At 42.8% G+C, this 26,980-nt stretch overlaps 5 protein-coding genes across 9 annotated transcripts; 2 read left to right on the plus strand and 3 right to left on the minus strand.

Moving 5' to 3' along the window:
- The first annotated feature begins 4 nt into the window (after nucleotides 1–4).
- Nucleotides 5–2,463, plus strand: LOC101756676 (methyltransferase-like protein 23). 2 transcript variants are annotated; one of them, XM_012848772.2, is made up of 7 exons: nucleotides 5–262; nucleotides 744–848; nucleotides 1,137–1,223; nucleotides 1,404–1,454; nucleotides 1,550–1,643; nucleotides 1,800–1,884; nucleotides 1,978–2,463. In XM_012848772.2, the coding sequence occupies exons 1-7, from the start codon at nucleotides 23–25 to the stop codon at nucleotides 2,132–2,134; spliced, it is 819 nt and encodes a 272-aa protein (XP_012704226.2). In that variant the 5' UTR covers nucleotides 5–22; the 3' UTR covers nucleotides 2,135–2,463. The 2 variants fall into 2 exon arrangements, with proteins under 2 accessions (XP_012704226.2, XP_022679978.1); XM_022824243.1 differs by having other exon boundaries at nucleotides 1,783–1,884; nucleotides 1,978–2,117.
- A 2,501-nt stretch (nucleotides 2,464–4,964) lies between these two features.
- LOC101760727 (UTP--glucose-1-phosphate uridylyltransferase) lies at nucleotides 4,965–9,028 on the plus strand. Its single transcript, XM_004952067.3, has 21 exons — nucleotides 4,965–5,116; nucleotides 5,240–5,287; nucleotides 5,410–5,501; nucleotides 5,611–5,701; nucleotides 5,855–5,915; nucleotides 6,019–6,096; nucleotides 6,169–6,219; nucleotides 6,313–6,386; nucleotides 6,491–6,563; nucleotides 6,655–6,712; nucleotides 6,809–6,855; nucleotides 6,937–7,002; nucleotides 7,161–7,193; nucleotides 7,299–7,351; nucleotides 7,427–7,502; nucleotides 7,608–7,664; nucleotides 7,744–7,827; nucleotides 7,907–8,005; nucleotides 8,106–8,210; nucleotides 8,463–8,534; nucleotides 8,817–9,028. The coding sequence occupies exons 1-21, from the start codon at nucleotides 5,058–5,060 to the stop codon at nucleotides 8,841–8,843; spliced, it is 1,404 nt and encodes a 467-aa protein (XP_004952124.1). The 5' UTR covers nucleotides 4,965–5,057; the 3' UTR covers nucleotides 8,844–9,028.
- On the minus strand, nucleotides 6,290–10,543 carry LOC101759768 (peptidyl-prolyl cis-trans isomerase FKBP18, chloroplastic). Of its 3 annotated transcripts, none has more exons than XM_004952066.4 (6): nucleotides 10,227–10,543; nucleotides 9,960–10,033; nucleotides 9,792–9,878; nucleotides 9,546–9,695; nucleotides 9,379–9,438; nucleotides 6,290–6,645 (listed from the first exon to the last, which is right to left on the minus strand). In XM_004952066.4, exons 1-6 carry the CDS (start codon nucleotides 10,522–10,524, stop codon nucleotides 6,616–6,618), a joined length of 699 nt encoding a protein of 232 aa, XP_004952123.1. In that variant the 5' UTR covers nucleotides 10,525–10,543; the 3' UTR covers nucleotides 6,290–6,615. The 3 variants fall into 3 exon arrangements, with proteins under 3 accessions (XP_004952123.1, XP_004952121.1, XP_004952122.1); XM_004952064.4 differs by lacking the exon at nucleotides 6,290–6,645 and adding an exon at nucleotides 9,140–9,290 and having other exon boundaries at nucleotides 10,227–10,538; XM_004952065.3 differs by lacking the exon at nucleotides 6,290–6,645 and adding an exon at nucleotides 9,140–9,290 and having other exon boundaries at nucleotides 9,960–10,030; nucleotides 10,227–10,537.
- A 293-nt stretch (nucleotides 10,544–10,836) lies between these two features.
- Nucleotides 10,837–16,249, minus strand: LOC101761128 (glutamate receptor 3.1). 2 transcript variants are annotated; one of them, XM_022823726.1, is made up of 8 exons: nucleotides 16,093–16,249; nucleotides 15,440–15,657; nucleotides 14,528–14,845; nucleotides 13,073–14,421; nucleotides 12,702–12,979; nucleotides 12,307–12,338; nucleotides 11,811–12,217; nucleotides 10,837–11,536 (listed from the first exon to the last, which is right to left on the minus strand). In XM_022823726.1, exons 3-8 carry the CDS (start codon nucleotides 14,790–14,792, stop codon nucleotides 11,063–11,065), a joined length of 2,805 nt encoding a protein of 934 aa, XP_022679461.1. In that variant the 5' UTR covers nucleotides 14,793–14,845; nucleotides 15,440–15,657; nucleotides 16,093–16,249; the 3' UTR covers nucleotides 10,837–11,062. The 2 variants fall into 2 exon arrangements, with proteins under 2 accessions (XP_022679461.1, XP_004952127.1); XM_004952070.2 differs by lacking the exon at nucleotides 15,440–15,657.
- A 4,624-nt stretch (nucleotides 16,250–20,873) lies between these two features.
- LOC101762064 (signal peptide peptidase 2) lies at nucleotides 20,874–26,874 on the minus strand. The gene is made up of 12 exons (XM_004952073.3): nucleotides 26,625–26,874; nucleotides 25,736–25,885; nucleotides 25,492–25,607; nucleotides 25,234–25,385; nucleotides 25,053–25,138; nucleotides 24,485–24,612; nucleotides 24,311–24,361; nucleotides 23,027–23,113; nucleotides 22,860–22,929; nucleotides 22,084–22,220; nucleotides 21,915–21,992; nucleotides 20,874–21,237 (listed from the first exon to the last, which is right to left on the minus strand). The coding sequence occupies exons 2-12, from the start codon at nucleotides 25,773–25,775 to the stop codon at nucleotides 21,145–21,147; spliced, it is 1,038 nt and encodes a 345-aa protein (XP_004952130.1). The 5' UTR covers nucleotides 25,776–25,885; nucleotides 26,625–26,874; the 3' UTR covers nucleotides 20,874–21,144.
- Between the last annotated feature and the right edge of the window lie 106 nt (nucleotides 26,875–26,980).

Raw genomic sequence — 26,980 nt, forward strand, 5'->3', positions numbered from 1 at the left:
AAAACATAAAGGATCCTTTTTGATGGTCTTGGCACAGAGAAAGCTAATAAGCACAGAGCACGCCGCCTATTTCGCTGTCCTCCTCGAGTCCACTCTGCGTCGTGGTCCAACGATCAGAGATCGTCGCGAACTCGCGATGGAAGGCGTCGCCTCCGGTGCCCGGGCCGCTGCCGTTCCCGCGCGTATGACCACCGTGTCGCGGCACTACTTCGGCGGCGACGCGTCCGAGAGCGACCACGACCTCCGCGTGGACATCATCGAGGTACCCGCGCCGTGCCGCCTCGTCCCTCCCTCCCCAGTCCCCACGCGCGCTTCGTACGGACAGGCGCTGCGTCGAGGTTAAAGCATCAACCCTCTCTAGGCGGCGATCGAGTAGCAGCGCTACGGCTGGCGGTTGCTGGCGATGCCGGGGAGTGTTCGGTGAAATGCCGCAAAGGAAGGACAACATTTTTTTTCTGTGACTAACACTAGTTTCTCTTATGTTATCTTATCAATTGATATGAAATCAAAATATGTTCAAACATATTTGAAATACGAATCTGTTTATACATATTTTGTGTACTAAAGTCTAAACGTGTGTTTTGGTTTGATTAATCATTGGCTACAAATTTATACTATTTGGCTTTTTTAGAACCCTAAGACGCCCTATGTTTTGAAATGGAATGCCGGTTTTACTTGCTATTGCTGGCTTCCTGTGTTCTATATGTTGTGTCCTGACGAGCTGCTTTTGGTTGGGTTTACAGAACATTGAAGAGGACTACGGCATGTTTGTCTGGCCATGCAGTATCATTCTAGCTGAATACGTGTGGCAACAGAGGTCACGGTTCTCTGGCTCTAAAGTTGTTGAGGTACTACTTCTCTTTGGGCTACCCTGAATGTTTGTAGCAAGTGACCAGCATGGTCCATTTGTTAGTGGGGTAAAGTGTAAATGGCAATCCACTTAACAATCTTAGCTCAATAGCTGGGAAGTGCCAATTCCTTGGGGTTCAATAGTCTCTTGTAATGGAATTCTGTGTTTCTCTATGGTGAGGTTATTGTTCAGCGAACGAAACTACAGCTATGCCAATGTAGAACAATAATAATGTTGGTAGTAGTATTTTATGCTCATTTCTAATTTGCATATATATGTCTTACAGCTTGGTGCTGGAACCTCACTACCAGGTTTAGTAGCTGCAAAGGTTGGAGCAGATGTGACTCTGACAGACATTGCACACAACACAGAAGTTAGTTCCAACCCGTCTTGGAATCCTTATTGTTTTTATCCTTGTCGGTGTTTCAGTGATTGATTTCAGACATTGCACACAACACAGAAGTTAGTTCCAACCCATCTTAGGAATCCTTATTATTTTTTATCCTTGTTGGTGTTTCGGTGATTGATTTCCTCTTTGTTTTTCACTGACTAGGTTCTGAACAACATCAGAAGAATATGCACTCTCAATGATGCCAGCTGCACTGTATGGTTTGATTTGGAGGACTGAATTTTACATGTCTGGGCGTCTGGCAACCTATAAGAATTCAGAAATCTTACAGTTAGTCCACAACCTTGCAGGTATCAGGACTTACCTGGGGAGACTGGGATGAACCAATATTTGATCTGCATCCTGACATCATTCTTGGAGCTGATGTACTTTATGATTCAGCAAGTGAGCTACTGCTCTATTCTACTCTGTTCAGTGGATTACAGTTATTATTTATTTTAGGATAATCATTTGGTGGCCCATGCATTCACTGGCTACCTGTTGCTATTTGCATTCTTGTATGTTTGGCTGGCTGACATACCAGTGCATGTATTTGGCAAGATTTTGATGATCTCTTCACAACGGTTACTTTCCTCCTGGAAAATTCTCCTGGGGCGATGTTCATAACCACATACCACAACCGCAGGTACCAAGGAACCATTTCATACCTGTTTCACTTGGAAGGAGTGTGGAAAGCTATATTTCTGATAAATCAGCCGGATTCTTCTTTTATATGCAGTGGTCACCATTTGATCGAGTTTTTGATGGTCAAGTGGGGTTTAAAGTGTTTGAAACTGCTGGATGGTTTCTCCTTCCTCCCGTCATGCAAGGCTGCTTCACTGCAGGGGAACATTCAGCTTGTTGAAATCGCGCTGGACAAGGAAAAACGTAAATGAAACTCCCATGAGGTAACTGTATCTCATGGATCAGAGATCCTGTAACTCTGATTCAGAATGGCCTATGTTTCTTACTGGCAGCACAGAGGAACAGCATGGCATTTTTGGTCCTCTGCATAGAGATATTGTAATTCTAGGAGCGACGCCATGCCATGTCTATGTTTTAGTAAAAGAAAAACTTGTGCCTACAGCCTACTATTTGATGCCAACTGTGAAGATGCAAATTGCCTCAAGTGTAACATGTAAAGCATCATGACACCAGTGCCTTGTACATGTGACCATTTGAAGAGTACACTAATTTTCTGTTAATTTTTCGAATGATGTGCTAATGTGCTCCCATCATCCATTGTACATCAACAGTTCAACACACAGGATATTGCATTACGAAGTAAATTTAAGGAAATATTTTTGCTCATATATGTCGCAGACCCAATCACCCAACCCAATGATCAGAAAATCAGTAGCTTTGAGCCTGTGACTAATGGCTTATAACGTTTCATTTGTTACAATTTTACAGCTATGTGGAGTCATCCATACGGACTTGAAAACAGGTTGAAGCGTGTAGTCTAACATTTTGTATACTCTTTGGTCCCCAAGTCCCAACCATGAAAAATACGCACAGATGTAAGTTTGTTCAGTCACCGGAAGCAATGCTCCAGTCACAAGAGCATGAATCATTCGATTTCAAAACTCGCTTCATCGGTGTACCTCAAAAAAAACAACTGCTTTTACAGTGCATTGATCTTATACCAGTTTTGTATGGCTAGAGATGGAGATGGCTAACTTTGATAAATTGGTGCCAACGCATCAGTTGATACATTGGGAAGTAAGGCATAGCCACAAATGACCGAGTCCTTGTACATCAACTTTCCAACAAAAGGAATAAAGCAAACATTGTCAGCGCCTTTTCATCAAATGAGCCGACATATGAGTCACTGATAAGTTGAATAACATGAGTCCAGTCCAGTGTAGATACTTGGGAGGTCAACAGGGTCCCAGTTTCCATGTTTTGTAGGCTGAGAAGCACCGAGTAACAGTATGCAGTAGCTAACTGATGAAACTTATAAATATACCATCACACCTAAGCACTGGCTTATCTTCAAAACTCCTGCATGGACAAAAATAATTACACTGAACACTGTAAAAAAAGACAGTATGACTACAGAGTTTCATATTGACAATGTTTGGAACACGTGTTGCTCCAAGTTCATTGCAACGCAACACAAAGGTGAAAAATACGGTACTAGATACCTTTTGAATGTCTGGTGTCAGGCTGTCAGCAAACTCCTCTCAAGTTGCCGTCTCCAATCACGTCTAAGTGCAAGAGATGATGCCGGGACCATTCCGCCTAGCAATCACGACCTCAGCGACTCGAACGGTCGAACCCAACCGACCCCGGACTTGCCGATTCTCTTTCATAACCTTCGCCTGCCCCCGGCACTATAGATGTCCATTCGGGCCGCCCGGCCCGATCCGGCACGGGCCCGGTGAGGCCCGTTAAATTTCGTGCCGGGCCTGGCCCGTCACGACGACTTTGTCGTGCCGTGCCGTGCTGGCCCACGGGCCTCACCGACGGCCCAAGCACGGGCCCGCTGAGCCTTTTCCGTGCCGGGCCAGCCCGTCAGGCACGGCTGGCTTCGGGCCACCGCGAGGCACGACGGGTCTCGCGCTGCCTCCACCGCTGCCGTCCTCCCCGCGCCGCCCCTCCCGGCCGCCGGCGCTGCCGCCGCCACTCCCGGCCACCCACGCCGCCGCAGCCGCTCCCACCCTCCCGCGCCGACGCCGTCGCTCCTGCCTACCCGAGCCGCCACCGCCGCCACTCCCGGCCGCCCACGCCACCGCAGCCGCTCCCGGACGCCCACGCCGCCGCCGCCGCTCCCGGGCTCCCGTGCTGCCGCCGCCGCCGCTCGCGGCCTCCCGCGCCGACGCCGTTGCTCCCGCCTACCCGAGCCACCGCAGCCGCTCCTCACACCGTCGTTCCCGGCCTCCTGTGCCAGCACCGCCGCTCCCGGCCCCTCACGTCGCCGCTCGCGGCCTCCCGTGCCGGCGCCGCCGCTCGCGATCCCCCACACCGCCGTCGGCGCTCCCGGCCCCCCGTGCCGCGGCGCCGATGCCGCCGCTCCCGGCTGGAGGGGAAGGCAGAGGTTGGAGAATGGAGAGGTAAAGGGAGGATGGAGCCATGGAGCCATGAAGGGGAGCTGGAAGATACAACAGGTCATAGGGAGGCGGCGGTGGGTAGCAGAGGAAGAGGTGACGGATGGAAAGGGTGAGTTACAGGCCAGATTGGCCTTTATGGCTTTGTTGGGCCAGTTGGAGAAGATTAACGGGCCATTTCGAGCAGCCGTAGTAAAATCGTGCCGGGCTGGGCCGCCCGTCGGGCCGAGGCGACGGCCCACGCCCGGCACGAACCATCGGGCCGGGCCAGCATGAGCCCGAAGTGTTACGGGCCAGGCCGGGTTTGGTACGGGCCAAAAAATTGGGCTTCGTGCCGGGTTATCGGGCTGCGGGCTGCATGGACATCTGTGGTCGCCTCTCACATGTCAAGATGATTGATGAACACTTGCCATCTCTCCGGATCCAATCCTGATCGGTGATTAAACTAGTACAAAAATAACTAAACAAATATAAAAATTCCAGCTCACTATTTTTTCTTTAGAAAAGAAAAAAAGGCATTTAGAAAACAAAAGTTGAATTAATATTAATTAAAGGAGATAAATAAAGAGAAAAAATTGTGCTTCCTCCGCGGGTGACGGCCGGCGCAGCGACGGGTCTCCTGTCTTGCATGCAGCGTTAACGCCGCGACGCCCCCCTTTTTGGTTGGTTCGTCGTCCCACCATCGCTCTGCCTATAATAATCGACACCATCCTCTCTCTTTTCCCAGATCCATTTCTCGGAGTACGCACCCATCCACACGCATCTTGCAATGGCGGACGAGAAGCTTGCCAAGCTGCGGGAAGCCGTCGCCGGCCTCGGTCAGATCAGGTGATAGTACCTCCCGTCGCGCTTTCACTTTCAGCAGATCACTCATGACTGATGTCTGATGAGATCTTGATCTTTTCTTCCCTGCCATTGCTGCATCTTCCTAATGTGTTCTTTGGTCTGCAGCGAGAATGAAAAGTCCGGCTTCCTCAGCCTCGTCGCCCGCTACCTTAGGTAAGTAGTAACATAGTAACACTATCCATCAGCCCATCGTCATGATCTAGAAAAATGTCGAATCGTTTCGGCATCGTTCTGACCGCGTCTGCGTTTGATCGTGCCGGCAAACTAAATTAAAGCGGCGATGAGGAGCTCATCGAGTGGGCCAAGATCCACACGCCCACCGACGAGGTGGTGGTGCCGTACGACGCCCTGGAGTCCTCGCCTGAAGGTGCCGACTGCATCAGACAGCTCGAATCCTTACAACTATTCTTCAGCGTAATCCTGAACCTGATTCTTGGAAATGTGAATACCTGACTGATTTGTTTGAGTAAATGCAGACATCGAGGCCACCAAGAAGCTGCTTGACAAGCTCGCCGTGCTGAAGCTCAACGGCGGCCTGGGAACGACCATGGGATGCACAGGGCCCAAGTAAGTTGCATGGCGGATGTATCAATTCATTTCAGGAAAGCATTTTTCTTTCTCTGAATTGCTGATTGGAGCAGTAGCATCTTAACATGTCTGATTCAGCAGCATTCTTTTATGAAGCTGTCTGTAACATGTTGTCTGAAATTAACATTGCAGATCGGTTATCGAAGTGCGCAACGGATTTACTTTCCTCGACCTGATTGTTATCCAGATCGAGGTGGGTTACAAAATCATGATCTATGCAACGTCCCGTCAAACTTCACCACCTGATCTTGTATCTTTCGCATGGCGACACTCAATGATGTCATTTCTTTTTTCAGTCACTCAACAAGAAGTACGGCAGCAATGTGCCACTGCTTCTGATGAACTCCTTCAACACCCATGAAGACACCTTGAAGGTAAGTTCTCTTCACAAGTTATATCCTCTTCATATTCAATATCAAAAGCTAACAGGTATGCTTGTCCTACAGATTGTTGAGAAATACGCAAATTCGAGCATTGAGATCCACACATTCAACCAGGTACGCCAGGCAAAATTTTGTTGGTGTTGGATAATTGTAGTGTTACTCCAAAAATATACTAAACTGACTATAATACAATTTTTATCATTACAGAGCCAGTACCCTCGTGTGGTAGCTGACGAGTTCTTGCCATGGCCTTCCAAGGGCAAGACCGATAAGGATGGCTGGTAAGCCATTGCCATATATAGTTCAATCAGGACATTCATGACATGGCCCATGAACACAAGTACCAATATTGAACACCTTTGCATTATAATAATAAAAAATTCAGGTACCCTCCTGGACATGGTGATATCTTCCCATCACTGATGAACAGTGGAAAGCTCGATTTACTACTCTCACAGGTCTGCATCAATCTGGAGTGTGTCCTTAGCTCCCATTGTTCATCCATACCTTTCATGTGTTAACATTCCTTCTTTTTGGACCCTGTTGCAGGGAAAAGAGTATGTGTTCATTGCAAACTCGGATAACTTGGGTGCTATTGTTGACATGAGTATCCTTATGTAAATTAGCATCATTATATTAACTTTACAAGTTTTCTGGTTAATAAAGAGCATGCTACTTTGCAATGTACTTAACTGGTGAATAGAGATACTGAACCATTTGATCCACAAGCAGAATGAATATTGTATGGAGGTATGTAATTTCCTGATATCTGATGAAGCAGATTGATTACTTAAAGTTGGCTGGTAAAGAAGTTCTACAACCTCTTTTCAGGTCACCCCGAAAACTTTGGCTGATGTAAAAGGTGGCACACTGATCTCATACGAAGGAAGGGTTCAGGTAAACTTGTCTTGTGCTAGCAGAGTACCAGATCAAGAATTTCGTCCTCATATGATGTTCTAGATTGCAAATACTCTGTGCATAAATAGATGTTCTCAGACTTAACGCATTTTTTTTCTGGATTTTCATCGGTGTCATAGTTTTCTTTCTGTTTGCAGCTTCTGGAGATTGCACAAGTTCCTGATGCACATGTAAGTCAGAAGATAGCATAGCACATTCGAAATAATTAAGTACAGCAACAATCAAGTAATTGTGGAGCTTTTTCTGACATTGCTTCCAAAAACTTCTGAACATAGGTGAATGAATTCAAATCAATTGAGAAATTCAAGATATTCAACACGAATAATCTGTAAGATCGTAGTTTTAATTTTATTTTTTGAAAGAAAATTACAAGATTTTCTGATACTATTGCTGGTTTTGGCAGATGGGTGAACTTGAAGGCTATCAAACGCCTTGTTGAAGCTGATGCACTCAAAATGGAGATCATCCCGAATCCTAAGGTAAAAATCCATGCTACCAGGGTTACTTCATGAACTTTATAACCAGTGTCCGATATGATTTGTGAAGAATATAAATATGATTACAATGGACAAATGTAATTTCAGGAAGTTGAAGGCGTGAAAGTTCTTCAGCTGGAAACAGCAGCTGGTGCAGCAATCAGGGTACTACCAAAATACTATATATGCATCGCCACATTTTATCTTACAACTAAAGATAATAAACAATATTTTGTTGGACCAGTTCTTTGACCATGCAATCGGTATCAATGTTCCAAGGTCCCGGTTCCTACCGGTCAAGGCAACATCAGATTTGCAGCTAGTGCAGGTTTGTAAATATGCTGAATAAAAGTACGCAGATAATGCTCTTCCTCACAATCTAACTGAAAAGATTTTTTGCCTTGTAGTCTGATCTATACACCTTGGTTGATGGCTTCGTCACACGCAATTCAGTGAGAACAAATCCATCAAATCCCTCAATTGAGTTGGGTCCTGAGTTCAAGAAGGTCAAGCTCTAGCATTAATTCCTCATAGAAATAAATTCTAACATTAAGTTGTAAGGTCCAAATGCAGATAAGATGGTTTTCTTTCTTCACATAATGACAGGTTGGGAGTTTCCTTAGTCGCTTCAAGTCAATCCCTAGCATTGTTGAGCTTGACAGCTTAAAGGTTTCTGGTGATGTTTGGTTTGGTTTTGGCATCGTGCTGAAGGTACATCTTCCTAATAAGTTGTGGATCATCTTCCTTCATTCGCACAAATGGCATGTATTTATTCGAAGACTATATTTATCATGCTACATTTTATAATTGGTGGATAAACTTTATGTGGACAATTTGCAGAACCCCTTTCCTTTTTTTTGAAAAGCACCCCTTCGCATGTTGTTGCTATGACCTTTTTTGTGAAGATGCATACCTTACAGTGCTAAAGCCTTGGGAGTAATGACACTTCTCTGTAATTTTTAGGGGCAAGTGACCATTACAGCAAAACCTGGTGTCAAGCTAGAAATCCCAGATGGAACGGTGATTGAGAACAAGGTATATTTTCTCAAGAGGCACACTCTTGTTGATGTCTCACGAATTTTGCAGTTTTAAAGAAAACAGATACCTTAGTTTTTCTCTGCTTAATGTTTATCAGCATTTATATTACCTTGTCACATGCTTATGCTAGTTAGAATTCATAGATGATATTTTAGCATTTCACTTCTGAAAAGAAAGTAACAAAAAACTTGAAATGACAGGTTGTCATATCTCGATGAAAATCAAGCTGATAGCGCAATTGATGTTTTTAACAGCATGGTATTTATTCTTTTATTTTAGGATATCAATGGCCCTGATGACCTTTAAATGAGCAACCGTTGAACAAGCTGCATTCACCAAGTGGCAGATCGTTGTTCACTGTTTTCCTGTAGATCTGAAGAGGCTCCATGACACTGTGGAGAATATTCATTGCCCAATTTTGCTTCAATATAATCATTAAACAATCACATGTATTTTACATACTTTTTGAGAGAAATATTTTACATACTTTAGTTCTGATTCTTGTCCTTTTTTTTGTGGGCTGGTACAAAAGATCTTATCCCAGCAACTACCATCTCAGCATGAATCTAATCATAGCATTTCTTATCAACATGGACTTGAAATGTCAGTAAATTATTTAATCCATTCCTCTGAAATTCGGCACTGTCCATAAGTACATTAATTTTCCCCATCAATTGCAAACAAAAACAGTCATTTTTCTGCAGGAGTGATCACTTCCAATAGCTCTATATCCAGTTCAAAAGGAGAATCAGGCTGTACCAAAGCATGGAATCAAACAATTCTACTTCAGTGCATGAATGAGCTAATCAAGTTAGGAATTTGATAAACTAAAAAAAATTACCGGTATCTCACTCATCCCCCTTTTCCCGTATCCGAGCTCCGGAGGGACAATTACTCTCCTCTGCATGACCAATAGCATATAGGATAACAGAGATAGGGTCAGTAAGATAGTTGAGGTGAAAGACTGAATTCTTTGCCTTCACTTGTGCTAGTTGTCCTTGTGCATACCTTTCCCCCTACTTTCATCCCTTCAGTTATCGTGTACATGGCGGCTGGAGGCTTTGGTGCTGCTTGCGCTGAGTATAGCCCATTGGCATTGTCTGTGAAGTCCCGCTTTCGTTCTTTCCCAGGCGGTGACCCAACAATGAACTCATAAGGCTACTAGAAGAAGACACACAAACATCTTAATTCTAATTGCCCTAGAGCAGGAGTACCCTTGATAGCACACAGATCAGGAGCAGTTTGCCACATCACCTGCGCGATACTTCTGTTCCCTGCTAGAAGCTTGGACTCGCGGCTTGACACTGCGGTGATACCACGGTATATGCAGTCGAAATGAACCTTCACAGTTCAGAGTTTCAGTTAAGAAGGATGTGGCTGCAGGTGCTTAGAACAGCAGAAGTGGAAGGTTAAAGGTTTTACCTGCACGGCTGAACCTTTCTCAGCAGTTGGACCCTTCCCTTCAATAAGATCGTAGTACTTGAGTCCATCAGCTGCTACCAAAAGCTACCAGATCAAATTGCTTGGAGAGCACAAAATGGGGTTCAATTAGGCAATTTTTAGCAAGCTTCAGCATTCAGCAAGGCTGTAGCTTTGCAAACATGTGCAGCACAGATAGGGATGCAAGCGGCGCAGGCTTCATAGATGCAGAAACAGAAACTAAACCAACAGCGCAAGGAAGCGACTTACGTGCAGTGAGATAATCCTCCGGCGGCACTACAATGCGTCCCCTCCTCGCGGCGAGCGAAGGCGGCGGCGGCGAGACGGCGGTCAAGAAACCGGCGGAGAGGAGCTGCACGGCTGCCCGCCGCCGGGAGACGGCGCTGGGGAGGCAAGTCTCCCTCGAAGGATGGGAAGTAGCAGACGAGGGGAGCCGGAGGCGGTGGAAGGTTCTAGAAGGCAGGGCAGAGGCAGCCATGGCGGAGTGATTGGAGGGGCCGAAATGGCGCGCGCACAACTGCCACGTCATCATCACCATCATATCCATAAGCAGGCAGCTCCTGGTGGTCGGATGGGGTATCAGGAATATCCCATTCCCCACTTGTTTATTTATTTTGAAACCAACGTTTCCCATCATTTATAGTAGTTTCCTTTTCTTATTCCATTATTTTTAAACTTTCATTTCTTCATTTTCCATGTCCTACTATTATATAGCTTGAAAAATTCAGTGTCCAATTCTTAGTGAAAACTTCAGCATTTGCAATCTATTCTGATTTGAAGCATAAGCAAAGACTCTGCTTGCCAAATCAATTCAAGGGCAGCCAGAAGATACATTACAAAGCAAGATAAGAGAAATACGAAAGAACAAAATGAAAAAGAAATATATTCCATTCATAATACCATTCACAAGGGTTGCCTCTGTACAATTTTGCAGTTGCCAAACTCAGACGATTTGCTATTGCTAGGGTGCTAAAAACCGACCAATACAATTCGCTACCGCAGCCTTTGGCTCTAATTTCGTATATAAGAACCGTGTAAATTGGCCCAAAGATGATGTATCTCAGGTCCAAACGTATGCACAGGCACTAGCTCTCTATATGAACGACACCTCCATTTCTGATTGGCCTCACCGGCCTTTCTATGTCAACATTACTGGTAGGCGTTGTTGGCATTGAACTTCCTGAGAGACACAAGGATCGCTTTTGCTTTGGTGGCTCCCTGTCATCGACAAATGAGAAGAATCTTTTGAGGCTGCGCTTCGATTTCGATGACCCTCCCTCTGCAGAGATAGATTCCGGCGGTTCATGTCTCAGATACCGGCGTAGCATGATGCCGAAGTAAATGAGCAGTGCGAGGACACATGCTGCACCACAAATGAGGAATAGGCCCATGAAACTCTCAAGGCGGAGCTGGTTTGAGTCCACAAACTCGGTGTTGTCAGCTGAGCAATCGCTTGTCCTGAGCCACTTGTCGTGGATCCGCTGCAGTTCCCCGTTCTCCGACAGTGTTAGGATTGCGGTGGATAGGTCTACTTGCAGAGGGGAATCCCTTGGAAATGCCTGAAAGAGTGAGGCTTTAAGATGCTATGCTTGAATGAATGAAACAAAGTGATCTACACTTTAGATATTAGACTTCTGCTGCAAACAAGTGCAAGAAAGGCTCCATAATCTTAGTGTGTGGGGGCTAACAGCTGTGTGAACGGTAGATGGAACTCTTGTAGTTAATACTGTAAGGTTATTGTAGATAATCTTGTAAGGAATTATCAAATTTATTTCTCTTTATATTCCTAGAATAGAATATGTTTCAAGTGAACATAAAGTTCAATGTACTTACAAAGCCCCATCCTCTACTGGTGAAATCTGAGCCAGCTACAGCAATCTTGCAGTAAGTTGACAAAAACAGCTCAACATAGGGGCGCTCATCAACAATGGCCATAACACCTCCTCTCTTAGGGCCTTGCTTGAGGTTTTCAGCATATTCATCAGGAGAACCTAGAGCTTTTAGCCTTGACCGTGAGATGTTGAGTTCCTTGACCATGTATTCTTCTGCAAAAGAACCAACTTGGAAACCAATAGGATAATCACTATTTTTCAGGTCATCAAGTCCTCTTATAGAAGTATCAAGTTGTTGCACAGTTAGGATGGAAGTAAGACTTGCGGTATAGCTGGATTGAATGATCAAAACAACAAATAGCCATATGATCAAAACACCACGTCCTAAGGTGCTCATAGTGTTTTCTCCTGGTAAAAGAATTAAAGATGGAGGTGACACATAAGAACAGAAGGTCGGTTGCACTGAAAGATAGAACAGGAAAGGCTAGTTTACTCACTATGTGCGAAAAATAGAGTTGAAAAGCTGAACCTGCAGAGAATAAAACAGATCATAAGCACTCATTTCATAGGAAAGAATGAAGCCATCAAAAAGCATTTAGCAATACGTGTCAAGTACTTTGACAGACAAAACTAACAAATAGAGGATAATACATCATAATATCACGTGAAAATAGATTATGCAAATGCAGACATCTTTTCTTGTCAATTGCAGGATTTAAGTTCCTTTTTAATTGCTAGATATTCCATTTGAACAACTCGTCAATGTTGAAAACACAATAAAAAGGCTGCTATAATGTGTACTATGTTGCACAGGAATGTTGGAAAACTTAACCTTTGTAAGTGAAATGAACAGATGTACGCAAGTGAAAAAGGGTGCAATTCAGCTCCTTACCAAACAATAGTTATTAGTTGTTGTCGTGGTGAGCCACGGAATTCATCATTGATTCGATGCTCAAGAACCCAAATAACCACACCCACAACAAGAAAAGACAACCCTGTAACACACCACATCCCCAATGTAAATGGCTGCAAGAAAGCCCAGGAATTTGTTATATGCTTTTTGACCGGAGCCAAGATAACTAGGCCTGACTCAATAAAGGGCTGAGTGAAATCAAGGGTTTGAGTTCTGCTCATTGTAATTGCAATGTCCCCTATTGCTGCATCAAACTCCTGCAGGATAAGGTAACTCTGCTCATTCATTATCACGTGAAGAAATGTGCAGGAGGAAAAACCACGACAAAAAAATTGCTTGTCCATACTTACATTGTCCACAACCTTCTGTATAAGTTGATTATAATGAGGATTTTCATTACCACTGCCAAAAGGTTCAAACCTGTATGTAACTGGATAAGGAAGTAAAGACAATGCTTGAGTAAAGACATCGATGCAATAGCCCGTCATTTTCCCAGTAGCGTTATCTAGGGTGACAAATGCTTTGAAGCTATGTCTGTTGGGGACGCCGATTATCAACTCCTTGGCATTAGAAGGAAAGACCCAACCTCGAGGTTTGTGCGCAGTCTCCCCAGGCCAAATTACATCATAGAGATGTTGATTGGCAAGAGAAGTATTAGGAGGCTTCGAATATAGGTCTTCTGGAAGGACAGTCGATAGCAATCTTGTATAATTTGACCAAAAACCAATGGTACGCACGCCATTTCCAATTATGCTTATGATGTCATAGGCAGGATGAATGAGTTCCCCCTGAGCATTAAATTGCACTTGACCAGACGCCCCAGTGAAGTTCACCTGTCTAATCTTACCCAGTAATCTTTTTCCCATGTCAAAAACACTCATGGCTTCAAGGTGAAGACTTCCCCCAGTTTCATCATGCAACCTTGAGTCATTTGTAAAGGAAATCCTTCCACCATCATCAAAGAAGGCATCCAAGGCCCGAGCTACTGCCCACACACTATCATAAACATAAAAACCATAAGCACTTAGGCGAAGATTACTGTGGTTGTATTTCTTGCTTAAGCTCCTCCACTTGGACATCAAATTACTCTTCATCTTTGACTCAGGGATGTGTGGACGTACAGTCAAAACACCTTGCATGGCATTTATAGTTTCAGCAGGGACTGATGAATTAGCATCAAGATAAGAAGAAAGCCAATCAGTTGCAATCCATACATAGCCATTGCCCATCATGTTTAGTCCATTTGCAAGTGATAGAAGTTTGAGACCGGGATCCGCACCAGTATGGAGGATAATAACACGAGACTCCATATTACTAACGGTAACCAACAAATGTAGAAGCTCACTTCTCCTAGCATTGGAGGGAAACCCAACCTTGTAGGAAATTTTGCAGCGCCTAGCAGTAAGTTCATCATCCAAAGCAGCAATGCCATTTCGACCATAATCATCATCAATGTATATGGCAGTAACTATCTTCCATTGGTAGTAATCAACAACTGCCGCCACAGCTGCCATTTCGTAGAGATCACTGGGCATAGTCCGTACAAAGAATGGGAACTGGATTGATGATAGAGTTGCATCAGATGCAAAGGACATCAAAGGGACTTGGAGTTCATTTGCGACATACGAAATGATATGAGCAATAGTAGAGCATTGTGGCCCAATGATTGCAATAACATCAGTCTCCATGAACTGCAAAGCTGAAAAAGGGAATACTGTATCATATCCATGAACATAAGTCTAGAATAGAAGCACGCACAATTAAACAGTGCAAAACAAATGGTAGTGGTATTAAAGATGTTCTACCTTCAACCATGCCAAGGAAACCATCATCGCAATTCGTATCCCTCATGTCAACCCGTAACATTGTTCCATTTAGAACTGTCGGATCAGAGTTGATATCCTCCAAGGCCGCACGGATGGCAACCGCTGAAACACCTCCAGTGGTGGAGTTAAACCGAAGAATAGAACCGATACTCACAACTGAAGGCCTTGCAGCTAAGCTATTGTGGATCCCATTAGGGAAGAGGAACAGGGAGAGAAGCAACAACATGAGAAACACTATCTTCATTTTGGCTCAAATTGTTCAAAGGTTGCTATCAATGAGTTTGAAAAGTGGGAATCCTGTCAAGAAAAGAAAATACAGAGACACTGTTATTAGGATGGACATATAGAAATGTGCAAAAGAATCAACATATTGATATTATAAATCAAGAGAAAAAAATCTACGAAAGGAGATCAACAAATGTAGACATGACGGAATCAAATATAGGAATTTATAACAATATGAACAGATAGATTGTAGAATCCAAAGAAAAGCAACTTAGACAGAACAAATAGTGATTATTATTTTGATATCAATAAAAGCTTCCCTTATCGAAAAAAATACTCACTAAATATATCATGAATGACATATACTCATTTTGGTATAGAACAAAATGTTTTGGGAGGCCGCAATTCATGATATATATTTATACTATTTCTAGGAAGAAGAGAAACATTCAACTAAAAAAAGCTTAAAGTGGGCCTTAGACTCTTCCGGCAAGAATCATCCGGAGCCAACTTTGCTCATATGGCCCTATCCCATAAACCAGATGCGTTTGTGGTCCATTAGTTAATAGTGATAGATAAACGTGTGGCTACCTCACTCACTCCATCTGCTGCAATTTGCACACCCTTTTGCTACGAATGAAAAGAACAAAAGCTGGATGTTTATACCTTGGTACTGTGCAAGGCATAAGAACCAACCAATCAAGATGTCCCTTCTATTCCTTGTGTCGAACAAGCAGACAACAAGAAACAAACACACATCCCACACTAGAAATTTTTTGTCCAAGTCAAAGTGTCAAACAATCAATTTCGGTATTGCTAGGCACGCTTGCCACGAGGTACATTCCATACTAGTATGTTCCAACACAAACTGTCGAGGGTGCTTCCTGCAAAAGTGCAGCAAAGCCTCAATTATCAAGCAACCGAACGAACTAGACACGAGCATCTTCGGACGGCCACTCATGCGATTTGTGCGTGCTTATCAAGTGATGACCAACAGGATGAACCTAAGTGAAGCCTTGTAACGAACTCCTTGCTCCAGCTCCCATCAAACCACAGAAAAAAAGGCCAGGTGCTAATGCTGCCAGGAGTTACTAGTATTGCTGAGGGAGCAACAAAGATCAACAGAGGAACTGCAGGAAAGTAGCCAAAGGACACAACTTTGCTCCGAATCACCTCTGAGAACCCGAGAAATGAGCGGAAATGGCAGCCATTGGTGGTTGGGGACATGGGGATTTGCTCGGCTCCAGCCTCGAGGAATGAAATGTTGAAGAGGATGACGCGGAAACAGCACGAGGAGGTGGAATTGCAAGGGCACTTACGGGTTGGCTGCGGTGCTCCCCCGGAAGAAGAAATCTTGGTCGTCGTCTCCGCGTCGGGACCCTGCTCTGCTTGACTTCTCGTCTCCTCCTCAGGACCCCAGGACCGGGCGGCGCTGGCCTTCCCTGGAGCTCATTTTCTCGGGGTCATTTATTTTGGAGCCTGGCTGTTTATAGGAAGGAGAGGGGGACAGGGGAGGGAGAGGGAGATGGAGATGGAGATTGGGAGATGGCAGGTGGGCCCCACGGGAGCAAATGACCCCCTGTGTGCAGCTGTAGGTGAAACCAGGGGTGGACACGGCGTGCCACGTCATCCGTGAGCCCGTAATGATTGCAATGTGGGCCATCTGTTGAGCTGTCACTGGCATAGTTAACTACTTAACCAAGGGTTTACTTTGCATCCATTATCGGATTAGGTGTGGTTTGACTTGTAGGAGTAGTACCTTTACCGGAGGTTATTGACTTGGATCTACTACTATGTTTTCAGATGATATGCCAATTAAGTAAATCATTTATAAGTATAGTAGCATGGTATTGCTATAAGGTTTGATATAATATTTGGGAAGAAAATGAGTGATATAGCATGCTAGCCTTTGGTCATGTTTGCTGTTTGGGTCAGTTAGAGATTATAATCCAAACAAGTCCACATTTTACAATCTAGCTTTTATAATCTCACAAACTACATGCTCTCAACTGCTAGCAGCTTCTGCACTGGGGTTTTAAAAAGCTCCAGTTGATTCAAACAAACTAGATTTTGATTCAGCCTTTACAATTTTGCAATCTACAAGCATATGCTTCTATAATTTCCCGACTAACTCAAACTGTCCCTTGCTAGCTGATTCAAATAGAACCTTCTACTAAACCATGCCCAGCCCATTTTGCTAAACTTACATAAAAGTGTGTTTTTCCTGCTTGCAAAGAGATACTTGGACATGTTGGTCGTTGGAGCGTTCCAATCCAGTGCAGGCTACTCCATCCGTTCCAAATTACTATTCATTTTGACTTTTCTAAATTAATATGTACCTAGATACATAGTAAAAATGATGTATCTAGAAAAACCAAAACGAATACTAATTTGGGATGTATAGATTACCGATTATAGTTGGCACATTTTGCATTGTTCATGCGATTATCCTGATACACAGAGAAATATCTCTCCGTCCCATTTGATGTTTCCTTTACCCATCTATTATTCATGTAACTGTTGAGCTGTCTCGCAGTACAAGAATTTCATATCAAATTAACCAGATAAGCACATGTTTTGCCCTTTACCAAGGGGTTAAGGAGGAAAAGATGGACAAGGTTCACGATCACATCGTTTGTGAATTCCACGTCGTGCCGTGCGCCTAGCTGACCATGGCCGGCCGTGCGTGCACGTGTCACATCCCCAGTGGTGGATGGCGATGGTGTGCTCTGTTGCATCTTCACATGGTGTGCCATGCAGGACAGGCCATAGTCCTATGATAAACCCCTGCTGGTAGCCTACGAGAAAATAAACGGTGCCCGGTTGCTCCTAGTCCGTGCAACCGCGACGAGCCTTGGAGTGTGTGAATGGGCAAAGAAAGGAATAGAGATATTTTGTTTCTCTATTTTTCTTTTATTCTTCGGTCATGTCAAGATGGTAAGGTATATTCTCCTGAGTCCTGACGCCATGATCACTGCTCTGCTCACAATAACATACTTAGTACTACAGACTAATAAGACATCAATGGGCATCGTAGGTGTGGATAATCAGCAGGCATTAACAGGCTCATTCTTGCCGTATTTGAATTGATAGTCAAGAGAATCGAACATGTACTTAGGGTGTTTGATGTTAGGTGCTAAATTTTAGCAGTATCACATTGGATGTTGGGATGCTAATTAGAAGGATTAAACATGAGCTAATTATAAAACTAATTGCAGAACCCCTGGGTTAATTCGCGAGATGAATCTATTAAGTCTAATTGATCCATCATTAGCAAATGGTTACTATAGCACCACATTGTCAAATCATGAACGTTTAATAGATTCGTCTCGCGAATTAGATTTCATCTGTACAATTAGTTTTATAATTAATCTATATTTAATACTCTTAATGAATATCAAACATCCGATGTGACAGATGGTATTCAAACACCCTCTAGATGTGATCTCTGTCTCAGGGACAGTATGCAGGCAAAGGGGGTGACACCTGACAAAGACAAATGCTAGGAGGTGATGAAGGTGACAGCTTGTGGGGCCAGCAGCTTTCCTTGGAGCTATCATCATTTTCGTTACTTGCACAAGCTATTAAGATCCATTTTAATGATTCGATGGTTTAGTCTTTCGTAAGTGGTGTGTTCGTAAGGATGAGTATGCGTGTGTATATTTGAGCGTTTGCATCTGTACTGCACAATTTGAAAAAAAAATCATGCAAGACACCCATTTGATTAGCCTGTAATTAACTTTTTACTGCGTATATATAACATGTGGATATCGAGGAGTACGAAAAGGACAGGTGCCAAATTCCGTAGATATTAAAGTGCACGTAGGTTGACAACGATTCGCAAGAAACCAACAACTACGTAGAGCGAATATAACGTGCAGTGTAACACGAGACCAAAAGCTAGGCTCACAAACATCACTATCACTCGATCAAGTCCACCTCAAGAACGTACGCTTGTCGTCTCTCTCGTGATTATCAACCAATAGCAATTAATTTAAGCACATCCTCTGCCATCTTTTTTTTTAGTTTTTACTAGTTTGTAGCGTACGGCACACGCACAATATGTTGCTACAGCTTACTAGTTACTGCAGCTTGTTGCTAGCATTTTTGGATCAGCGAGTAGGGGGCAGGCAGCGATAACAGAGTAATTGTCTTGCTTCACCTTATTGGAACCGCTCATCGATCTTGCGTTACTTGAGAAGGAAAAAAACCCATTATATTCCATTATTCTGCAAGGCATTACATGAGGAATAAAGGGCACTGAAGAAACTCCCTAGCGATCTTTGAGCTGTCCAAATCAGAGAATATGTCTTTCTTTCTTTTCTTTTTTTTTGCTTTCGGAACAGGAAAAGACCCAAATACGCCGTACGCTGACATGCCACATGCATGCGAGTAGCATCAGATGCTGCTGCCTGCTGAAAGTTCTGTGTGGCTTTACAAGCAACTAGCCAACATGTGAAGACTTTCTTTTTTAATCTTTGAATATAATGTGAAGCTTATACTACGTTTGGCATCTCGATCACAAGCCTGTAAACCAAAATCAAATGGAAACGCAGATAGAGCTGGCTCAGGTCATACCAGCAGCCGAAAGTCGTTTCATTCCGGTCGTGCACCGGCTGACTTTGGAGTGTGAAGAGAGAAGAAAGAAATGGGAGAAAACAAAAGGAAATCAAAGCGTGACAGACGGCAGAATATGAATGTTCTTCGTAGCCGTGCCCGTGATCGTGCAACGCACCAGATGTCGCACAAATCAAAGTGACGCCTAGTTGGGAAGAAACATCTTGAAAACTGGTTATAATAATGCAGAATGGATTCGTGAAACGAATAAACCATCCCATATCAACCATCACTAAGCACATCATGGTCTTCAAAACCAGTCCATAGTGACTAAAATATTTCAATTCAGGTACCTGAACCATTGTGAAGGGTGGTCCATATAGTAGTCTACAGTAAAAGGTACCATAAGTTTATGATCTGCTCATAAGAGATAAAATACAATTTATCTCTCTCATTCCACCCACTTTTCTCTCTATCTCTCTCCTTCCTCTCCCTCTCTCTCTTCATGTCCTATCACTTTACATACCATCGTGAAGTTTGCAATAATCAGCTTATCAGCCGGCTTATCAACCACCGAATAGTGTTTTTCTCTCCCAACAAATCAGCCATTTCAACTTTTCAGCTGACTTATAAGTCCAACCGAACAGACCCATAGTCTACACCACTATAAACTACTTCAAATACATTGAAGTTACCCTCAGAAAGAAAGTAGCCGAAAATATGAGCACTTAGTACGAGCCCTTGGGTCTTCGACTCAAGCCCCGGCGGGGAATCCTAACTAAGGTGGCGTTTGGTTACCTTTGCTTATTTTTAAGCAAGTGTCACATCAATATTTAGATACTAATTAGAAGTATTAAACGTAGGCTATTTACAAAACCCATTACATAAGTGGAGGCTAAACAGCGAGACGAACCTATTAAGCCTAATTAATCCATCGTTAGCAAATGTTTACTGTAGCAACACATTGTCAAATTATGGACTAATTAGGCTTAATAGATTCGTCTTGCCGTTTAGCCTCCACTTATGTAATCGGTTTTGTAAATAGTCTACGTTTAATACTTCTAATTAGTATCTAAACATTCGATGTGCGCGGGTGCTTAAAAATAAGCAAAAGAACCAATCCAGGCCTAACTAATGATGTCGAAATCTGTAGATTGTTCATTGATCCTTTTTTTTTTGGGCCGGTGGCCGGTGCAGTGCCTCGGAAATGCAAACACCACGCAAGGCATAAGGCCGCAGCTTTTTTTGGGCCGTGACTACGAACCGGATTCCACTTTGTGCCGTTCCTTTCTTGCACATCCGCCATACTCATACTGTAGCATGTAAAGGATTCCTCCTCTCCACCTTTAAATCATCATCAAAGTAAAGTAAAAAAGAAAGGCAAAGTCTGGTAAATTTTGACTCAATTTGGAACAAGGAATGAAGTCCTCGTCAACATCTCTCGAGTCCTTTCATCGTGGAGGCCAGCGAAATCTTTCTGGGTGGTTGGATAGACAGTAGGGAACCCAACGAGATACCATGGAATGCGATGGCCAAATCAGAATTCTGGTGAATCCTTAAACCAAGAGATGGAAGTCAGTAAGGAAAACAGTAGGTCAGGACATCGCGCAAGTCACATAATCTTTTCCCTCATCTTCAACTCTCCGAACCAAATAATCCGCAAGGTAAAAAACAGTTGTATCATGTGAACCATTTCTAAGTTCTTAAGTGAGACAGTATCAGAGGTCGCCAAGTCCATTTAGCTGCCGACCACCTTACACGAAAATTTGTGCCTTGCTTTTTCTCCTCATCATGAACTAAATCTAGCTAGAGCGCTAGTCCACCTTTTTGTTCTCTTCGGATTTATCATCTTGCTCTTCTTCACCGGCTTCCTCCGCTTCAGCTTTTGACTCGTCAAACTCCAGTAGCTGCATGTGCAAAATACATATATAGTCAGTCAATCTTGCCAAGACATCTTTTGTACTTGCCTACTTTCGGGAAACAAAAGGGATAAAACTACAGAACACATCAACACTACAGAGCCCATTAATCATCACAAAGTGAAATACCAACTCAGCCCAAGGACAACTTTTCCTGCATGACTCAGCTGAAGATCTATTACATAAGTAAGAAAAGGCTAGAGGCACAGTTAATAGTACTGATAGTACAGAAACCCGAATGTACAAATGGAAGGGCCCCATAAGGTGACTGACTCGGTTAATCACAATTCAAAGTGATGAAGAAATCTGATTGAAAACAATTGTTATTTATTCTTTAAAGAACACTAGCGTACCCCCAAAATATTGGATAATTAAACTACAGTAACTGTAGCATGAAATGAACTTCTGCCATAAGATCCTTCTCTTGCAATCCCTGCGCTAGTTTTCTAAGGCGTGGCATTGTTTTGTAGTAACAGTTAAGAGGCAAGCATCAAAACATAAAACCTCATGAACAGAACTGGGCCCATGAAAACGAACATTTTTACTCAGTGTGCAACAATGGTATCTTTTATGCTACTTAAAAGTTCAAAGCAAAGGACGAGGTAGAAGAGGCCACAGGAAACAATTTTTTGGATGGTAGCTGCATTAAGTATTCAGAATCTGACCTGTTTTACTTCTCCATTCCACAAACAGTGAACAGCAACGAAACCAATCACACCAGGAACAATGTATAGTAGAGCAGGCTGCATATGCCCAAAAAATGACCCATATCAATATTTCAGAGATGATAGAAATAAGGGACAAAAAGGCAGTAAACCTGAGTAATGAACTCACCTGTGCAGCTTGAAACCAGTTCATTACAATGATGGTCACTGTCAAACCCAGAGTGTATCCCAAAAATGCGCTGTTGAAGTAACGGTTCTTGATACCTCTTGAGACATCAAAACGCAAGGCAAGTGCAACAAATATGCCTGGAACCAAAAGTACAAATCCATATTACATGCTGAATGACATAGAAACTGCCTGATAAAATCACAGTTTTTCTATGCAGCTGATATCAGCTGAATAAAATCACAGTTGAATATATACAGTGTTGTCCTCTAGGGGTAAAAATGGATATGGTAATAACTCAAGAGAGGGCATGCAACCAGATATCTTTAAAAAAATGTGAGCATGGACCTAGACATATGGCCCAACTAAAACAGCAATATCTGAGCACGATCTCATTCCAGTTGGACCAATTCTAGTTGCAGCACTGATTCTCAGCCAAGTACTAAAAGAATATGTAAATCGCAAAACTAACCAATAACTATACCATAAATCTAGAATTATTATACTTATTACTTCTCTCCAATACATCCCCATAGATCAAGGAAAAAAAAGCTCCATTGATGCAACAAATTTGTAAATTGTCCTTAGATATGCTAACAAAGTCCCAGTATACACATAGCAGCTTGCTGCAGATAATCATGTAGAATGAAGTTGGCACTCATACTGTGGCTGCTGGCTGATATATTACCATTCAATCAGGAAAACTGGAAAAGAATCAATTCACTGCAAACATAAGCAGAATGCAAAATAGCACAAAGAAAGAATTTTTTACTACTGACCAGGTATCACAATGTCACCAAGGCCAAGCATAGAGAATGGCCGTGCAGCATGTGCAGTTGGAAACAGAAGCTGTGGAAAACAAAGCAGAGCCAGATTAGTTAATGATGAAATGGAACCAACCAACAACGGTATTAACAAAGACAGCTCACTAACAATGAGCACTGACCTTTATCGGAGCATCAAAAGATTTAGCCACACTGACCATAACTGGAGTGAAGAACACCCAGAAAATATCATACACAAAAAGTCCAGCCTGAAAATGAATTCACATATGAATGTCAAGAAATGAATAGAGAATGAGGGGGTGTTTGGATACGAGGTGCTAAACTTTAACAGTGTCACATCGGATGTTCGGATGCTAATTAAATGGTCTAAACATGAGCTAATTATAAAACTAATTGCAGAACCCTATGCTAATTGGTGAGATGAATCTATTAAGCCTAATTAATCCATCATTAGCAAATGGTTACTGTAGCACCACATTGTCAAATCATGGACTAATTAGACTTAATAGATTCATCTCGCAAATTATACTCCATCTGTGCAATTAGTTTTATAATTAGCCTATGTTTAATACTCCTAAGTAGCATCCAAACATCCGATGTGACAGGTGTTAAACTTTAACACGGTATTCCCAAACACCCCCTGAGACAGTGGCACTATGTTGAAACAAACGGCAGAAATCAATTCAACGAGAACTGATGAAATTGCTGTAGCTATTATTTTCAGAAACAGTGCAGTAAAAAATGCAAGGGCTTGATTACTTCAGAACTATTATAAACCAGTATAAGGTTCCATATTTCAATATTCATGAAACAATGTGATCATAAATCAAAGCTTGCTAATATTACGAGAAAACTATTTTTTTCATAATTCAAGAGGTATGACAGAGTGCATACTAAAAAGTCAAAGCATAAAAGTTAACTCGCCAATATGTCGCCACAGCTAGGACAGATATAGCAGTAAAAAGTCATTTTGGTCAAAGAGGAGAGGCGAGGCGGGAGAACACTAAAAGTATGGTCTGAAACCTGACTCTATGATACACTAGTAAAGATTAGAAAATATATCGAACATGTTAAGAGGATAGGGACACAATTATGACCACAAATATTTTTGACCGAAATTATGACCGCAGTTAGAAACAGTACAAATTTAAATCCATATACAGCACAGCAAGCAGTACTTTCAGTTTCTATAGTGCATAACAGATAGATCCTTTGGTACACCAAAAACAAACCCCAAGTTACATTAGGCCCAGATGATTCAGATTTATTACTCATATATAACACACTTCAGTTGTGAAAAAAAACATGATAGCGCAGAGATGATAAAATAAGAACATGTTTATAACTGCAATGATGAGGATGTGTTCTTAGAAGTTAAACCAGAAAATAGAAATATCAAATATGTGTGCTCAAAACAATGCAAAAAATCGGTGAAAAAAACTTACCAACAGAATGGCCCCAGTTTTAAATGATCCCAAGGATAACATCTCGATCCCCTACAAAATTGAAGTGTTAAGACTCTGGTGAAGTAAAACTGGTGATGACAACAATCAAATTCAGGAAGGTTTTACCCCATAATCTTTAGTAATGCATATTAATGTTAAATCATAGAAACAAACCTGAATACAGAAAGCGATTCCCAGAACATTATTTGCTAGCCAATGCTTCTTAGACGCATACCACATGCAAAAGAAAAATCCCGGGACTGAAGCAACAATCTGTGACTTCGTGAACTCCACCGAGAGTGCTGAAATAAGCAATTCATGGACTTAAACCATCTTCAAGAATAAAGATTGTAAAGGGAGGCAACTGGCACATGATACATCTATTTCACAAAGAAAAATGAAGCTTCTATATCCATATGAAATGCTGTCAACAAGAATATATTTCCATGTCAGTAATTTTTTCTAATTACACAGAAAAATGGCCATATCTGCATGGAGCAACATCATTTTGTTTGTGGGTTGAAAACATCAATTGTGAAAAGTTCAAAATCGTTCAGGCCACACAATAAGTTTGTGTATCGACTCTCAGCCACCACATTTTTTTTATTTCAATTACAGCAGTATTGAAGATACAATCAAATAGCACAACAGGATATCTTTAAAAACATAGATGCAGTAACATCTCAAGATCTGCACAACTGGACCAACAAGAATGAGCATCAAAGAGAGTTCAGGATCATACAGTGGATAAGTGGAGCCTGCCAAACAATGAGATTATCATTCCATTCTTTTGGAAGAAAACGCTTTATAGAAGGAAGCAATGTTGCTCTGCATGACAATGGAACGAATGCATTCATTAGCTCATAAGTACAGTACTAAGTGTACAAGTCTGCAAAAGATATTCCAAGAAAATTTGGACTTACGAAAGAGCAACAATGCCAAGAATGAAGAAGTAAGCAGTGAGCACAGCATTGACCAAGTCTTTTGAAAGAAACTTGAATAGAAGGAACAATGACAAAAGCATAGCACTTCCCACTAAGGGGAAACGCATAGCATGCTCCTTGGACATTGTCTCCTGCATAATAAAAAAATGCACAAAAAATCAATTAGTCTCATGATTTTCATGTCAAGGCAATACCCAGAAGATACATATACTTAGCAAAGAAAAACATATTTCTTACAGTGGGTGGAGTTGGCTTGACAGAACGGTAACAACCGACATAGACAGTAAGACATGCTGTCAATATCACATTCACATTTGGGTTTACATTAACCACAAGTGGCGCCAAACTCAAAGCTGCATATATTGTTAAAAAAAGAGGACGCAGAGGTCAGCAAGTTTTCATTTTTATCAAAAGAAAAGGAAGAAGGTATCAAGGTAAAGATTGCAAAGGCAGCGATGACTGAATTGAACAAGAAACGTACCAGCAAGAGCCAAATTGGCAGCTCGCTCATGCGTCTTCATTGCTAGGGGGCAATCAGGGAGGCTAGCAAGGTGCCCTTCGTTGGAATATCAAAGTGACCCTGCTAAGCTGATGATGATGATGATGGCACAGGTGCTTCACAATCTTATCCCTGGAGACATACAAATGAGGGCTTAGCAAAGCAAGACTTTACTTTTATGGTCTGAAGCAGCTAAAGTTCAAGTTTTTTATTGAATAATAAATAGTTAGGTTAACAGTGTAGGAAACATCTAACGATGGAACAGATGTAATTTTTATTTATTTCCTCCTTACAGTCCATGATACAAAAGCTCAGCAGTACTGTAAGGTCAAAGAATGATTCAGGTATTCACACCTAAGTCCCCAAGTAAAAGCATGCACTGATACAATAGCAATTCTGATATTTATCATCTCACAACTGAATTTTCCACATAATTAACAGAAGAATCAATTTGTCCTAAAAACCAGCATAATAACAGAAGCAATTCCCATAAGATCTGGTCCGCAAAACCCAGGGGCACACTTAAGCAGGACATGATGGTTTTTTTAATACGAATTACACCCTCACCATAGTTACCAAGTCCTATGGGGTCAACTGAGATTTTTCAGACATCAGGGGTCAACTGAGATCGATCTTACGCGCTGAACAAGAGCCTAATCGAACCGGACCAACGGGTGCACGGGTTAGATGCACGGGTTCGATTAACCGGGCACCAACGCGGCAAACGAATCCGCGACAAACTGAGCCGCGAGAAAACGAAGATTTGGGAATTGACACCCGCAATCGCAGCAGAGAAATGAAAGATCCCGCCGGACGAAACGAGTTCCTAGTACGACGGAGCACCCCCCCACGGGGAATATGGTTTACTCACCGAGGAAGGAGGAAATCAGTCAGTCAGTCCGGCCGGATCTCGCGTCCTCGACCCCGAGCCCCAGCCAAAGGGTTTTGAGGGGGGCGACGACGGTGGGACTGGGGCAGGCGGAAGGACGTCCGGCCCGCGGGTCGTCGCGTCCCGTCGCCGGCGGTGAGGCCGGCTGTGCGGGATGGGAGGAGCGTAGAATTTGGGGACGGGAAGGATGGAGGAAATTGTGGGGGAATTAATAGGGAAGGAGGGGACAGGGAGGAGGAAGAAGAAGAAGAGCGGAGACAAAGGGGATTTTTTTTTTACAGCGAAACGGTTTATAGTAAGACGCCGTTATTACTCCAATGACAGCGTGGGCCCGCAGT

This window comes from Setaria italica, chromosome I (genome assembly GCF_000263155.2).
Source record: "Setaria italica strain Yugu1 chromosome I, Setaria_italica_v2.0, whole genome shotgun sequence".
Taxonomy (NCBI): Eukaryota; Viridiplantae; Streptophyta; class Magnoliopsida; order Poales; family Poaceae; genus Setaria; species Setaria italica.